This window comes from Buceros rhinoceros, unplaced genomic scaffold (assembly GCF_000710305.1).
Source record: "Buceros rhinoceros silvestris isolate BGI_N320 unplaced genomic scaffold, ASM71030v1 scaffold3627, whole genome shotgun sequence".
Lineage (NCBI taxonomy): Eukaryota > Metazoa > Chordata > Aves > Bucerotiformes > Bucerotidae > Buceros > Buceros rhinoceros.
In genome coordinates this window covers 36326-51335 of record NW_010422603.1, presented here as the reverse complement: position 1 = coordinate 51335, position 15010 = coordinate 36326, and the positions used below count along the sequence as shown (strand labels likewise).

The following is a 15010-nucleotide window of genomic DNA, read 5'->3' as shown; positions in this document are numbered from 1 at the left end:
TCTGTGGGTAAGATCCCATTGCCCTATTCCCATAAAATGTGCTCGTGACCACCAAGCACCCTGGGCATGTCACCTGTGAACAGTGCTGCTGCCTGCAACTCAGCTGTGGCTTTGCCAGGTCTGTGGCTGAAGGCAGGCTTTATTTATACACAGATGCTCTATTGGAAGTGTTTCAGTGCTATTTAGTGTTTTGTATAATCTTTCTTTTTTTAAAAGAAGTTGCAATAAAAAAACCCCAACAAAACCTTAATTACATCTTCTGGAATTGTTCATGCTTAAACTGAGTCACTATGGGGTCCTGTAATGGTAATGTTTGTCCTCGTGTCCACCCTACTGCTTGTCGCTCCCTTCCCCTTAGCCATTAGGAGCTTTTGTCATCTGTAAAACATCCTCCAATGCTGGAAAACTCAATCAAAAATTCTGTTTAATATGATAGAGGATAAAGGGTTTATCTGACCTCTTAGTATGCCCAGCTAACATCTAGAAACTCTTCTAGATGTTTTGTGAAGTTACCTGGGTGCAGAGGAACATCTTGATGCTTCTCTAGCTGAGCATGTGCATCAGTGTGAGGAGGGAAGGCTTGTGGGACTGTGGCTTGGGAAGACATGGCTACCGTCTTGTTTCCTTGTATCTTCCACCCTTTGTGGTGGTGGAAATAATTTTATCTTCTCTGACTCTGAACCCTTTCATAAGAGGGTTCCTCATAAACCCCCCTTGTTTTGGTATGTTCTGGGGGTTTGGGGGTTATTTTCACTTTAGCAGAGCACGGTGACATTGTAGAAGAGTAAAGAGAAACCCTGTTTTTTCCCCAGAGGTGTTGCCTGTGGAGGGCAGGGGCAGCTGTGTACCTCTCTCTGTAGCTTTAGAAGCACCTTGTAGTTCTCTGCTTTGTGCCATACATTTCAAATGGGAGATAATTCCCCTCTCGGGTGCTGTTACACATCGAGGGAAAAACAAGTGACAGACCTCTCTGGTGTAGATTTTTCAGTGCCCCTGCGATAGACTCCCCTTGAAGCAGACGGGAATCTTGTTTATAGCAGATGTGCGGAGCAGAGCCACGTACTGCAGTCTGGGGGTACAGGTCACAGTTTATCCTTGGTTCCTGAGAAGCTGATGTGTAACTACCAGCAAAAGGCTGAACCAGATGCCCTGTAAGTGTGTCCCTGTCCCAATACGTATGTGACCTGTGTTTTCTTGCCCTGCTGCCTATCATAGCAAGTTAAAAATAAACAGTGGTGTTTTTCTACAGTGTGGGTAGAGCATTCCTTTGAAAGTTCAAATGTGAAAGTGATAGGCATTGGCAAAAATCTGCTGCTTTTAGACTGGTGGCAAAGGGAGGTTGTCCCCTTCTCATTTAGCTTGTCTCTGGATCGTTTTCAGCATCTGTTCAAAAAGCTGTGCTTATGTCTGCTAGTAGTACTGTGGTTGAATCCATATCTGTGTTCTAGGTACAAATGCAGTGTCTGCGCTTGAAAAAGTCAATGAAGCTTTCAAAAGACAACTGTAAAATGATGCCTGACCTGGTAGAAATGCCTTGCAGTGAGAACTGTGGAGCTCAGTCTGCTCAGCTCTTCAGAGGTGCCTGCACCTTTGTGCGAAGAAAATACTATTCTCGGACTCTTAACCTAGCAAAGGATGTTGTACTAAGCACAAATGCTTACCCTTGGTTTTAGTTGATCACAGTCAGCATGGGCATTGATATAAATATAGATGGAATACAGGGTTTTGTACACAAGGTCTAATCCAGTGGTGGCGTGGGTAATTCTGGTCTGGAACTAAAGAAGTGGAGGTGGAAGGGAGAGCAGAGAAGGCTTTTTATGCTAGGAACATATAGTGTGTGCAAAAATAGCCACATGTGCAGGAGGTGAGGAAAACCTCAAATCTAGACCTTGGCTGGTAGAAGGTGTCAGAACTCTCTGTAATATGTACGCTCCCCTGACCCCCATAGCTCATTTGATTGTTGTTGGTGGTGTTTTTTTTGCTCCTGATGCTAATTCTCTTGGTTTTCTTTCCCTGTCCAGTGTGTCGAGACTTCGCTGTTCTGGAAGATCATACATTGGCCCATAACTTACAGGAGCAAGAGAGTAAGTAGCAATGATCTTTGGAACAAACTGAAGCAAATTTGTCCCAATAGATTTCTATTGGTTTTGCTAAGAAAAATCCTTTCTGTTTTTATTTAATTTTTATTGTTTTTAATGGGATACAGATTATTACTACTGTCTTCACTGTCGTGTAGTACTACTCTGTGTTCTGCCCCAGCTCACATTGTACCCTAGAGATAGTTGCATTTCATGTTTCAGTTTTGTGCTCTCCTTTAGACTTGAGTATGTTTATGCCATTTATGACAAAATTGCATGTAGGAGTGCACTTGAGGTTTTGTTGTTTTTAGAAATGACTAGCAATTGTGGAAGCTTCAAGTTCTGTAGGCTAACCTGAGGTGCAACCAGAAGAAGTCTGAATTATTTCAGAATTGCCAGTGCCTGCCTTGTGAAAGGAGGCTTTCGTTTAAGAGATTTTTAGGTAGGGCAACTGTACACTACAGAGGTTTAAAAAGGAGGAAGAAGAAAAGTACAACCATGAACTTAAGTGACTGGTGATTTTTTTTTTTTCCTTCCTTTTTTTACATGCTTATCCGTTACTTTGGGTATGCTTGCAGTGCAGTTTCTGGTGTGATGGCCTCTCTATCTACTTTGATAGGTGCCAAAACCATTGGTATCCACCAGCACTAGCTGCTGATACCGTTCCAGCTACTCTACCGAGCGTGCAGCTTGTGCTGAAGCTGTGCCCTTGCTGCTGGAACATGACACTACTGAATTAAAGATGGCTCTCAGATGCAGCTCAAGTAGCCATCTTTTCTTGCAGGCACTACCCATGTATGGTAATGGACTCACTGTAGAATTCTGTTGCTAAATATAAAGGCAGTGAAATTCTGGAACCGATTATGTTGAGAGTGAGAGGAGTTGCCTCCTCTAGAGGTTCTTGAGAAGTGAATTAGGGAAGCATCCATCAGAAGTGGTTTAGGTTCAGCTCATCCTCGCTGGCCTCTGGTGGGCCCTTCCAGACCCACTTAATTAATCTAATCATTTCCCATGGCCAGGAAATGAAATTCAAAGCCTAAAAAGCATTCTCCGTAAATCTGGATGCAATTAAGATAGGCAGATCTTGTTTTGGTAACAGACACGTACACAGCCCTGTCAGTGCTGAAACAAGGCAATCTCTAGCTGATCGTGTAACTTCGGTTCAAAACTTCCCCACCTTTTGAGATCCTGTGTGATGTTTCCTTGCCAAGAACTGTCCTTGCTGGTCAAGAATCTCCCTCTTACTTGCTTTGTCACACCCTGAAATTCTGAAAGCTGATTTGGGGATTCTTGTCTGTGTTTATTTCCAGTTGAGCATCACTTGGCAACAAATGTTCAGCGTAATCGTCTGGTGCAACGTGACTTGCAGGTGGCCAAGCAACTGCAAGAAGAGGAGGATCTGAAAGCACGTGCTCAAAAACACCAAAAAGACTTGTGAGTTTGGGATGGAGTTGTTGAAGTGCTTGTACCATTTGGACAGAGCACTGAAATGAGTTGGTTTGGTTGAGTTGATTGACAGTATGTGGGGTTCAGGCTGATCAGCCTTTTGATCTTATTTCCTTTTTCCTTTTGTTATCTGTTGCCGTAAAAGCTAATATGAGGCTCTGGTACAGAGTAATGAGAACAGAGTGGGAATAAGTAGTCCTGGGACCCATCCTAGATTAGATTCTGTTGCCTGTCCTTGGGAAAGATCCGTTCTGTTTGTCATGGTTTAAACCCAGCTGGCAACTAAGCACCATGCAGCCATTCACTCACTCCTACCCCACTCTGGTGGGATGGGGAGAAGATACAACAAAAGGCTCGAGGGTCAAGAGAAAGGACAGGGAGGTCTTGCTCATCAATTAAGGTCACAGGCAAAAGACAGGCTTGACTTGGGAAAAAAAATCAGTTTAATTTAAAGAAAACCACCATCAATTTCCCAATTGAATCAGAGTAGGACATTATCTTATTTATCATAAATACAACCAGATCTTAAATAATTACATCTTCCTCCCTCCCTTCTTCCTGGACGAGTTTTGCAACTTCCTCCTTGCCAGCAGTGCAGTGGGACAAGAAATGGGGTGTCCAAGTTGTTGTTCTTCTCCCACTGCACTCTTCTCCCCAAACAAGAGATCTAAAACAAAGGAAGTTGCTCAATGAGTTTCTGCTCTTAAATACTTTGATCAGAGGTGCCGATTGGCTTGGTCTTGGTGAGGTGGGCCCTACTTGGAGCTAGGGAAGCTTCTCAAAGCTTCTTACAAGGTCCATAACAGTAGCCCCCTCTCCCACTACCAAAACCCACTGGATTCAAACCCACCACACTGTTCTGTTGCCTGTTGGCAAAGTGGTGTAACTTGGCCGCTTGCTTTGATCTTGTCCTTGGCTAAAGTCTGAGAAAGAAGAAACCACTGCAGAAGTGCAGTGAATTCTCTTTCTTGTGGAAATTGCAGATACTGGCATGTTTGCATCGTGTCTGAGTGCTTTTGGGGAGCTGGGCACTGTGCTTTTTGGTGTCCGGCTGCACTAAACAGCTGAAAGACCCTCCTTGTGCTTGCAGATACTCCAGTGTGAAGAGATCTGGGGAGAGGCTGCTGCCCCAAGGTCAACTGGTGGAGATGCATGTTGGGGGTTAGGCCTTTTCTTGCCATCACTGACTTCTGCAGCAGCTGTGGGAGGACGTTTAATGACTGAACCAGTTTGATCTGCAGGTTTGCTCAGGCCTCACACATCAGATCTAACCGTGTAGCCTGTGATTTGGCGGTCCGTGTGTGGTGGCCTTTAGGCTGTGGAGCTGGTGTAGAAATACAACGTGGCAGTGCAGAGCAGAACAAACTGTACTTTCCAATTCAGAGCTGATGCTGGTGCTGTTTTTTTGTTGTTGTTGTTTCTTTTTGTGTTCATTCCCCCCACTCCTGCAGTCTCCTGCAGTGCATGAGATGTAACACATGGGTTGTGTGACAGGGCTCAGTCAAATCCCAATGATAAGAGACAGCAGGATGCGGCACTGCAAATGCAGGGTCTGCAAGGCAGGATGCAGCTCCTGGTGACTGTGCTACTTCCTGACTGGGGTCCACACTCTATGATGCCACCCAACAGGTACCGCTGGTGCTGGGTCACAGGCCCTGGGTGGCTCATCTGATAGAGTGATGGAGTAGAAGAGCTCTGTATTGCAGATGTGTGAGATATAGGGCTGGCTTCAAAGGAGATGCTCATAAAATATTTGAAGCCGAGGCATGACAAATCAGCCTGTTTTCAATGTTCCCAGCATACTGAGGCAGCACTGGGTGGATACGTGTGTCTCTCTCAAGTCTGTACTCTCTTCCAATAGTTTTTGTCTTCATTACCAATTAGAGATGTGAGCATGTAAATGACAACATAAAAATTAATTTTGTATGGCAGAGATGATTCCTTTTTGTTACTTGCTGGGAACTGTAAATAATTTTCTTATTGTGGGATTCAGTAAAAGGAGACTTACGAACTTTGTGAGCCAAGTTACAGACAGAACTGCTGATGCAAAATGCAGTGTCAGCAGCAGTTCTGCTCCTGAAAGCATGAGCTCTTCTGCAAGAATAGTAAAAAAAAAAGTTGGAGGCATCCTTTTGTAATTGGATCTTTTTCTTTCTTAATTCTTTGTACGTTCCTGCTGTCTCTTTCTTGTGCAAGATCAGCGTGTCTTGGCAACAAAGTGATCCTGGCCGTTGTTGCTTTCTGTATAGTCCAGGACGGTTTGACACTGTGAGGTGAAGAGAGGAGTAAAGGGGCAGAACTGGGGGGTTCTTCAGAAATGGGGAATGTAAAAAAGCTCTTCAAATCTGTAGGCTTTCTTCTGTCTTTCAAGTCTAGATTCTCTCAAAGACTTTGTGAAGATAACTGAAACGACAAAAGTAACTTTTTTCTCTTTTTAAGAATTCAGGGGAGCATCAAACCTTATTTTCATGCTGCTTTAAAAAAGCATCTTTCACATCTAGTTGAGCAGCTTGCACACTGCCAAGCGTAGTAGCAAGGTTGCTAAAATAACTGTTGGAGATACTGTGAAAATATGCTCTTTCCTCATTTTGCTCCCAATGATGCTATGGTTCTGTTACACTAATTTAAACAGGTCCTTGAACAGTTCCCTTAAACACTTTTATACTTTTTTTTTCCTCATCTGGCAACAATTGGTTGCTACTGCCAACATGAAAGGGAGCTTTCTGATTGCACTGACTTTTTTTTATTTCCCCCCTCTTTTTTTCTAAGCTGATGTAGAGTTTCCATTACTCTGTGAAATGGTCCTGGTTGCCCAGGAACAAAGAACACAAAGGTGTGATGTTCATGGATGGTGACGTTTATGTGGCTCTAGCTGAGTACTGGAGACTGATGGGCACTTGAACTCGCACTAAAGAAACTGAAGGACAAGAGCAGCTGTCGAAATTCTCTAACCTATTTGTTTTTGCTCAGTCAAGTTGAAGCACTAGCTTTGGTTTATTAGCTAATCAAGGCTTGGTATTTAATTATTACTGAAAAATAAAACCCCAAATCTAATTCTCTGGTGCTATGCAGCGGTTCTTAGAGATTGGTATGCTGTATTCCAAGATGCGTGTCCTCAGGAACAAGAAAACACTTTTGCGTTGCTTCTGGTGTTCTCTGCGGCATATGGAGAGGCAATGACCTTGCTTCCTTGGCTGTGAAAGATGATTAGCTGTTTCTGTCTCCTGTTTGTCTGCCACAAGTTGTATGTAAGCATTTAGCAAGTCAGTTGATGCTGATGATCTTGGCACCTTAGTTCTGTTCACAAGTGCCAGGAGAACTGGAGACGTGCAATGCCTTGATACATCTGACCTTTCAAACTTGTTTTCTACCTGTGTTCATGTCCTCTGAGACTGAGGTCGTGAGGGATCTGCTGTCTGAGGCCCGCTGACAGCCTGCTCCCAGCATTTGCATATTCAGCTATTGTTTTGCTGGAGACTGAGGTTCCCTGCTGGTGCCAGGTTTGCCAGGGTCCCTTTTTATATGGCAAGTTCAAGAACTAGATTTGCTGCTGCGTGAGCTCATTTGCCTTTGATCGTGTCTCTCCCCGGAGTCAAGTGAAAAGCACACGGACACACACACACACAAAATGCCAGATTTATCACCTGGATGAAAGAATCTGGTATCTGAAGGTGTGTGACCTATTGATAACTCTTGCACTACAAGTGCCGAAATTCATGAGTGCCTTCCAGGGTGTCTCTAGATGTGGGTCAGGTTGTGGATATGCACAAGTGTTTGCAAGTGTGATGGTCTGGGAAAGGGAAGGAAATGTCACATTGTGACACTGACACGGGCTCTGTGTGTGTTTGGGGAAGGGGATCTAAATAACATGCAGTACCCAATTGCAGGTCTGCTTCCAAGGAGCAGCTGACAGAAATAAAGTTCCTTTTCCCTCCTGCTGCGTGTTTCTTTTCCTTCCCTATGACAGGATTAGTTGTTTCATGGTGGTATTTGTCCTCTGAACCCTCTTCTGTTGCATTGTCCTTCCTCCCCACCTTAAGCCACATATCCACTCTTTCTGCTTCTGTCATCCTTCTGCACTTTCTGTAAAAGAAGGCTCTGTGGTGCCGCTGACAGCTCTAGCTGTGGCACTTTTCTGTTTTGCTACTGAAAGTGCTTGTCTGCACTTACTGTTTTGATTTCCATTGCTCACATCCTAGACTCTCTTCTAGTCCTTTGCCTCCAAGTTCAATGAGTCCTTCATGCCCTGATCCTTGCTCAAGCCTAGAACTAGTTATGCCAGCCCATGCAGCACTACTTCGACATAGCTGAACCTGCTTCTCTTGAAATATTTGCTTGACTTCCATAAAATACTCTTGGTAGTCCTCCCATGACCTATTTGATCATAGTCAGTGTCATCTACAAAAGATTGTATTCTAGTAAAACAAGCTCTGCCTGTTGCCTTACAGGTCTCATCTCCTTCTAGGCCTCGCTTTTCAGCAGACTCAATTGCAGAGAGAGCTTCAATTGATCTTTCTGACGTGTTGAGAACTGGTCTTTGGCTCAATTTCAACAGTGCTAAAGAGAGAGCTCTTAATCTTTCTTCTCCAATACCCCCGCCCTTTTCTGGGTTGCCCTGAGGAACTCCTGGCCATTGTTCCAGCCTCTTTGCTGGGCATCAGAGCCCGTGGCTGAGTATGACACAGTTCTTGCAGATGCTTTCTGGTCGACATTCCTGAAATACAGCCTTCCAGGTCTATCTGCACAGCAGAAACTCCTATGTTGTGTCTCAGATACTCTGGTGTATATTTTTCTGTCCCCAGTTAGTGCTGTATGATGTTGCTCCTGCATAGATAATAGACAATTGCTCGCTCCTCGTTTTGTCATGTGTCACTCTCTTGCTTCTTTTCATTGGTCTGCTTTTGCATCTCATCCCACCTCAGCCGCATTTCTCATTCGTTACTGAACTGCCACCTCCAGCCTCCGTTTGGCCTACATACTGCATTTTGCTATCAGCATTTCTGCACTCTGTCCTTCCTGGCTGTCATATGAAAACCACTTCCCAGAAGTGCCTGCATTAATCTGACCCCTAAACCCCTCCTTTAGCACCTGTGTACAAGAAACCCTCAGCAGCATTAGAGTGTTTGCAGAGACTCCTGTGTTCTACCTGCTCTGTGCTATGGTACCTATCTCCTTTCTTAGCAGTCTGTTTTCTCTTGCTTTATACTCTGATTATGAATATTTTGGGACCTATTTTCTAAATTTGGCCAGCAGTTAGTCCAGGAAGTCCTGGTCCCTGATGAGTATTCATGGGCTCTGCACTAATACTGAGTAATAATTCTTCTGCGTAGGTTCTTTAGCTCTTTTATCCCTTTCTCCAGGCTGACTGATGCCTGTGACTTTAGCTGCCTATAATCCCTGTCTCCTTGCCTTCTAGAGAACAACAGGACTGCAAGATCGCTCAGGAAATCCAAGTGAAGCTGGTATTTGAAGCGGAGCAGCGCCGCAGGCAAGAGGAAAAAGACGAGGTAACCTTTAAAGCTGCAGGCATGGCAGGGCTATTTGTAGCAGCCTTTTCAGTGCAGGCATTTATTGGTCATTAGCCACAGCAGTTGGCTTGCATGGTGTCAGTCCTGGTCCACACACGTCTCTGCATGCACAGAGATTTTGGGGAGTCCTGTTACAGGAATAAGATACAGTCATAGTCCTCACCCTCAAGGGTCACAGGGATTGTTAATGGACTTGCTGACAAAGAGGACAAGTATTAGGTAGGTCTTGTGGAGGTCTTCATTGCCCTGGTGTGGGAAGGTGTGCCATTTGAGATCTGCTTTCTTTATCAAATGCAAGAAGACATGTACTACTTTTGGGAGAATCCTAGGTCACAATTTCTTTTCAGCTCACCAGGATCCTAAGCCCAGCCATCCGTCTTTGGCTTCTCTGTTACCTTCCTTCATCTTCAGTTTGGTCTTTCATAGCCTCTGGACAGTGTTGCAGTTTCTTGTTAGCAAACTTCTTTTGTGATTTCAAAATATTGTTCTACTGCTATTGCTTGAGAGTGGGCAGTGTGGTTTGTCTGTGATATTCAAAGGATTTGGCTTGTGATCACTTTGTGTCAGCCTGGGTATTCAAGAAAGCCACAGAGTGGAGGGGCACCTTTGTGGGTCTGGAGTGCGGCCCCATTTTTGATTACAGTTAACTTCCTGAGAAGTCTGAGTAGCCTTAAAGTGCACAAAAGACACCTGGTGGCCTTTCTCTGTAGAAAGGTCTTGAACAGAAGGCTGTGTTTCCTGGAAGAGCCTGAAATAAGGATCTGCCCTTACATGATAGGTACATCAGTTTGCTTGTGCAAGACCTCGTTTTCTTATTTCTTCATTAAATCCAAGCAAGTACTGAAAGGCTGCCCAGGCAAATATGGAAGGGCTTCCAAGAGAAGCTTGTGGCAATGAGGGTGGGAGGAACACTCTGGCTAAAGGATTTATGATAGAAATGTGACCACCTGTCTCATTTTTCTTGGGAAGGTGAAGGGGATGCAGTACTACTCATGTTGGCTGTGGGAATTGCACCTTTCCTTTCTGCTCCATGTGGGGAGCTGCTGGGGTGTCAACAGTCTGACCATAGGTCCCTCCAACCTGTCAAACCAGTGTGCTGACCATCTTGTGGTGTGGGGAGCAATCTACAAATAAGTGTGTCTCAAAGCAATGAGAAGTCATAAATATTCTTTCTTTTCCTGCTGGTACATGGGAAGTTCACAAGTGTGGCTGAAATGTAACTGTGGAATGAGTTAGGCTGCAGCTGGATTCCAGGGTGTGGCACTACCCCCTGTCCTTGCAACAGGACTTCTGGAGAGCTTGAGTTGATCCTGCTTCCTTTCTGGGATCCTCCCCGCATTTTTTCTTTTGGGTGCCTCCTGTGTGGAGGCAGAGCGTGAGCAGTGTGAGTGAGGCTGCGCAGTGCCCCAGAGATTGATCAGCTGGCAGGGTGGCAAACATCAGAATGCCTTCTGTAGCCTTTGGCCCAGCATCTGTACTCATACCCTGCAGGACTTTTTGTATTACACCAGTTCTGGCCACACCCTGGGCCAGTGTTGTATTTGTCACACGTGAGGGTGTAGTAGCTGCCCTGCGTATTTGATAGCTCTCTGGTGTCAGTAGTGACTAGCGGTGTACTTGAGGCAGATGCAGTCTGGTGCACGGGGATTTTAAATGAAGTGCTAAGCCTGCCTGTTTACAGTTCAGTTTGCAAGAAATGGTTTGTGTGGATTTGCAGGTCCTGAGCTGTCTCAGTCTTGGAGATAATGTGCTTAAGTCCGTGTATTTATAGACTTACTGTACTTGCTAGAAGAGGTTAACCTTGTCAGGGGAAAGAATTTTTTTTTTTGTAAAGAGCCTGTGGCATCCCCAGGTCCTCCACAAAGCTGTTTACTGAGCAGATCTGATCTGAATCCTGAAATAATAGTTTCTACTTGAACACCCACCCAATGTCCTCCTGTGCTAGCTTTGCTCTGGAGGCTATTGGCTTTTAGTTTGCATTTCAGTGATGCCTTTCCTGCCTGTAGACTTTACAGGCATGGACCTATAAAGGTCCTGAGGATTAGGGAAGCTTAGGGAGGCTTAAATGGATAGCACCCAAAGGGCTAGCATGCCCTGCTGGTATCTTCCAGCTTGTCTTCCTAGCTTCAGGCTAGCTCCACTAATGCGCAAGCTTCTGGGCCCCAAACATGCAAGCCCCAGGGAGCTGTTTGCTGTTGCTAGGCCTTGTTGATCCATTAGTCATCTCGAAGGAAAACCAATTAGGAAAATGGAGTGCTATTCTCTTTGATAGCATATCTACAAAACTGTGACAGAAGATAAATGGCTGTAGTCCCCGCAGTGCTTCTGCCTTGTGCCTAGTCTGCTCTTCCTACAGACCCTTTTGATTTTTCTTCTCCTTCAGTCCCTGTCAAATTGATGCATTTCCCTGCCTGCCATCCTACAGTCCCTGTAAATTATAGCTAGTTTGAAGCAAGTTTGTGACTTTGCTCTGGGAACTCCTTCCAGTCACAAGTGCCTTCAGCTGGGGACAGTCTTTGCCTCTATGTTTTTCTTTTCCTGGTGAAGTCCACCAGGTGCAGGTTCAGCCCACTCATGTGATGAGCGGGTGTGCACTTGGGTGACTTCCAACTCTTGCTGAAAGCCCGAGGTTGCAAACACAATCCATTCTGCCGTTCTTTGGTCATTAGGGCTTTATAGGCTTGTGTGCAGGTGAAACAGGAAACTGTGAGTCTGCCACAGGGTCGGAAGGAAGCTCGGTGTTGGACCTGGGTGAAGCTGGATACTGGTTTCTGAGGTGGTCCCTCATGTCAGGGACCTGAATTTGAGAGTAATCCTGTCATTGTCATGTCTGAAACATTAAATTATCAAGATTTTTATAATCTAATAAAAAATATGAAAAAAAGAATCTGGGGATATTTTTCAAGGGGGAAGGTAATGTCTATTTTCTTCCATCTCTGCAGGACATTGCCCGCCTCCTACAACTGCAGGAAGAAAAAAAGCACAAGAAGCACTACCTAGAATCCCAGGGTCACACAGCCTATGAAGATAACTATTATGCAGAAAATGGAGGTATGTGTCTGCCAGATAAGGCATCAAGATCATGGCAGTATAGGTGAACCTGGTGATCTGGCAACTCCATCTAGGAGATTTCCTTTAGCCTATAGTCCTGAACTCAGTCCTATAGCATTGCATCAGTTTCCAGCGTCAAGATCAGACTTTATTCTAGAATCAGAATTAAAAAAAAAAAGAGATTTTGATGTCCTAGACGGAGTTATAGAATGTGTGGTGTGTCTATGTGCAAGCACATCCACACATGCATGTTTTAAAAGGTCTTGTGGCAAATGACAGTAGCTGATAGTACTGATAAGCCTAGTTGCTTCTGTGTAGCACCACGAATGTGCAGGGGAGAAATGCAGATGCAATTCCGTGCCTGTGTTCAAAGAGAAACAGTTCTGTGCGCTCATCTGCGATGCTGGCACAGCTACATGCAGGAAGGAATAAATGCTGGTTCATGGAACAACCTTTCAAAAATAACTCCTTGCAGGTATGTATCCAAGCATTAAAATTAGCACAACCACTTTGAATGACTTACTGAATAACAAGGTCATCTTCACAGAATGCCTCTGCTGTGATTATCATCTGGGACTGTATGTTGTGAAAAAGATAGGACTCACAGTGCTATATTGCTTTCTCTTGGTTCACTTTTATGATTGAATACAGGCCTTCTTCAAACTTGGAGGAGAGAATCAGGGTGTGTTTTATTATGGAGCAATCTGGGGTTCGCTTGGCTCTGCACTGGTGGTGGTTCCTGTGTTCTTTAAAAAAATAAAATAATGAGTTGGGGAAGAGATGGGGCTACTTTTGATTAACAGATTGTGAAGGTGAAGATCAAACCCCTTGTTTCTCACTTTAACATCAATGCCATTGGTGGTTTTAAATGTATTTTATATGAACTTATGTGAGGTATTTTAGTTTCAATGGGGAAGAAGTTCAAGGGTGGTCAAGAAAGCATAAAGTGTGAAACAGTAACCAAGTGGAAACTTCATGACCCCAAGTCCTGCTATGTGTCCAGAGCTGGGAGAGACTTTGATCCTGGAGTCTTAGGCCCAACCCCCACTTCAGTTTTTCATGGTTAAAATGGACAAGTCCCTGGAAAAAAATACGATATAGGTAATAGTATTGCAATGCAGTGATGGTAGGACAGAAGGGATTTTTAGAACAGAAATCATCTAACAAAAGCCTGTGACTCTGAACTGAGACTGTGGCTTGAATTTGGAGAGCACGGTATCTTGTGGGTCTAATTTTTCTTCCTGCAATAATCTGTAGTCTCAGAGGTGAGGTAGAAAGTGTTTTGCCTGACCATTCATAGTAATGCTGCTTTTGATCTGTGCTCCTTAAAAACTAGAAAGGACTGGAGTGGATTTTGATGCCTAAATCATCTAGTCCATTGATCTGGAATTTCTTAAATACCTGGACACCATTTGGTGAGGCTTCAGTATCCTCTGTTTGTATTGTCCTTGTTACCTGGACACTTAAACAGAAGAAAGCCCTTTCTATGTTTGGGTTTTGGTCTGTCTTGAGACTGAATGAAAATGTATCCACATCCAGAAGGAATGTGGATTAGGGCTGTTGCTTCAAAGCAATCCGAGCTCTCAAAAAGTGGAAAAATAAACATGGGAAAAGACAGAGTTCCTCCCTGAAGTGTCAGTGCCATGAAAAACGTTCCTGTGTTTGCTCAGTCACTTGCTGCTTGAGAGAGTAACATCAGGACCTAAAGAGTGGAAGGTGCCACAGGAACCGGTGCCTGCCAAGGAGTAAATCGCCCTGAGATACCCCAAAAGCAAATCTCGTGCTCGGGCTGTGGTGCATGATTGTATTACCTGCAGTGATCCTTTCCCAGCGCAGCTACACTTTGCTCTTTCACAATCTCTTGCTCTCTGCTGCTGTATTTACTGAGCTTTCCTTAATGACGAAATTGAATTCTTAGACCCTTGTTAGTACTGTTCAAAAACTAACTCTCGCTTTCAGGCTTTGGTCTCCGTTGTTCAGTAAGTCACTTAAATTGTTTTATTGGATATTTGATTTCTGTAAGTTGTGAATGATCTAAAACTGAACAGAAAAACCACCCAGTTCACAGGAACTGCTGTGGTTACTCTTACAGTTCTCAGATTTTTAAAAATATACCTGTTCTGGATAAAAGGCACACAGATTTGTTTTCAAGGTGGATTTTTGGCAGGCTGCATTTTTGCTGGCTCCGAAAGAGTTTTTTATGAATCGAATGACTTGAAGGAAGCGTTCAGTTTTGGTGTGTTGGGTGTTTTTTGTTTTTTTTCCTTAATCTAAGTAATTTTAAGGAAGGCAGAGCTGTTTATTAAAACAGAATGCAGTTCATGTGCAGTGAAACCTATTTTAAGTATTTTTAGAAACTATGAAAAAAACCCTCCTCAGTGGAGAAGGGAAGTCTTGTGCTACTGGTTTGTGGGTTTTTTGTAGTTCTGTTTCAAATCACCTTCTGCTTCAAGGATTCCTTTCTACAGAAATACGCCTTCATTCTGAAAAGCTGCTGAACAGAAAAAATAGTTCACTCAGTGCAAAGATTTTTCTTTGCAATCGAATTGGTTGATTGGAAAATAAATTGATCAGCAGTTTGTACGCAGGCAGACTGCTGCATCCTCCGAGCTGTTTTCAGTTTTATCACTGAAACTAAAAGCAAAGAAAATTTCCACCTGCTTTCTGGAAAGCATGGAGGAAACAACCTCACCAAGCTGCTGACTAAGTGGCTTTTCCAGCTGCATTGCTGAGGTCAGGAGCCTGAGTTCTGTGAAGTCTTATCCTCCCCTTAAATTTCCAGAGCCCTCTCTGCAGTCAGAGCCTAAACATCTATTTAGGCAATGAGTAAGTGCAGGCCCTGAAACTTCTGGGCTTGCTGGGGATACATGACAGTCTGTGGTGGTAGACATTTGGATGCTGCAGCTA

The 15010-nt window shown here is 44.1% G+C and overlaps 1 protein-coding gene across 1 annotated transcript in view; it reads left to right on the top strand.

The window, feature by feature from the left end:
* Positions 1-1481: 1481 nt before the first annotated feature.
* CCDC50 (coiled-coil domain containing 50) overlaps positions 1482-15010 on the top strand; it is a 22144-nt gene continuing 8615 nt past the window's right edge. The window contains exons 1-5 of the mRNA XM_010140085.1: positions 1482-1578; positions 2022-2084; positions 3389-3512; positions 8941-9031; positions 11995-12103. Of these exons, the coding sequence (XP_010138387.1) occupies positions 1482-1578; positions 2022-2084; positions 3389-3512; positions 8941-9031; positions 11995-12103 (484 nt within the window). The remainder of the gene's footprint in view (positions 1579-2021; positions 2085-3388; positions 3513-8940; positions 9032-11994; positions 12104-15010) is intronic.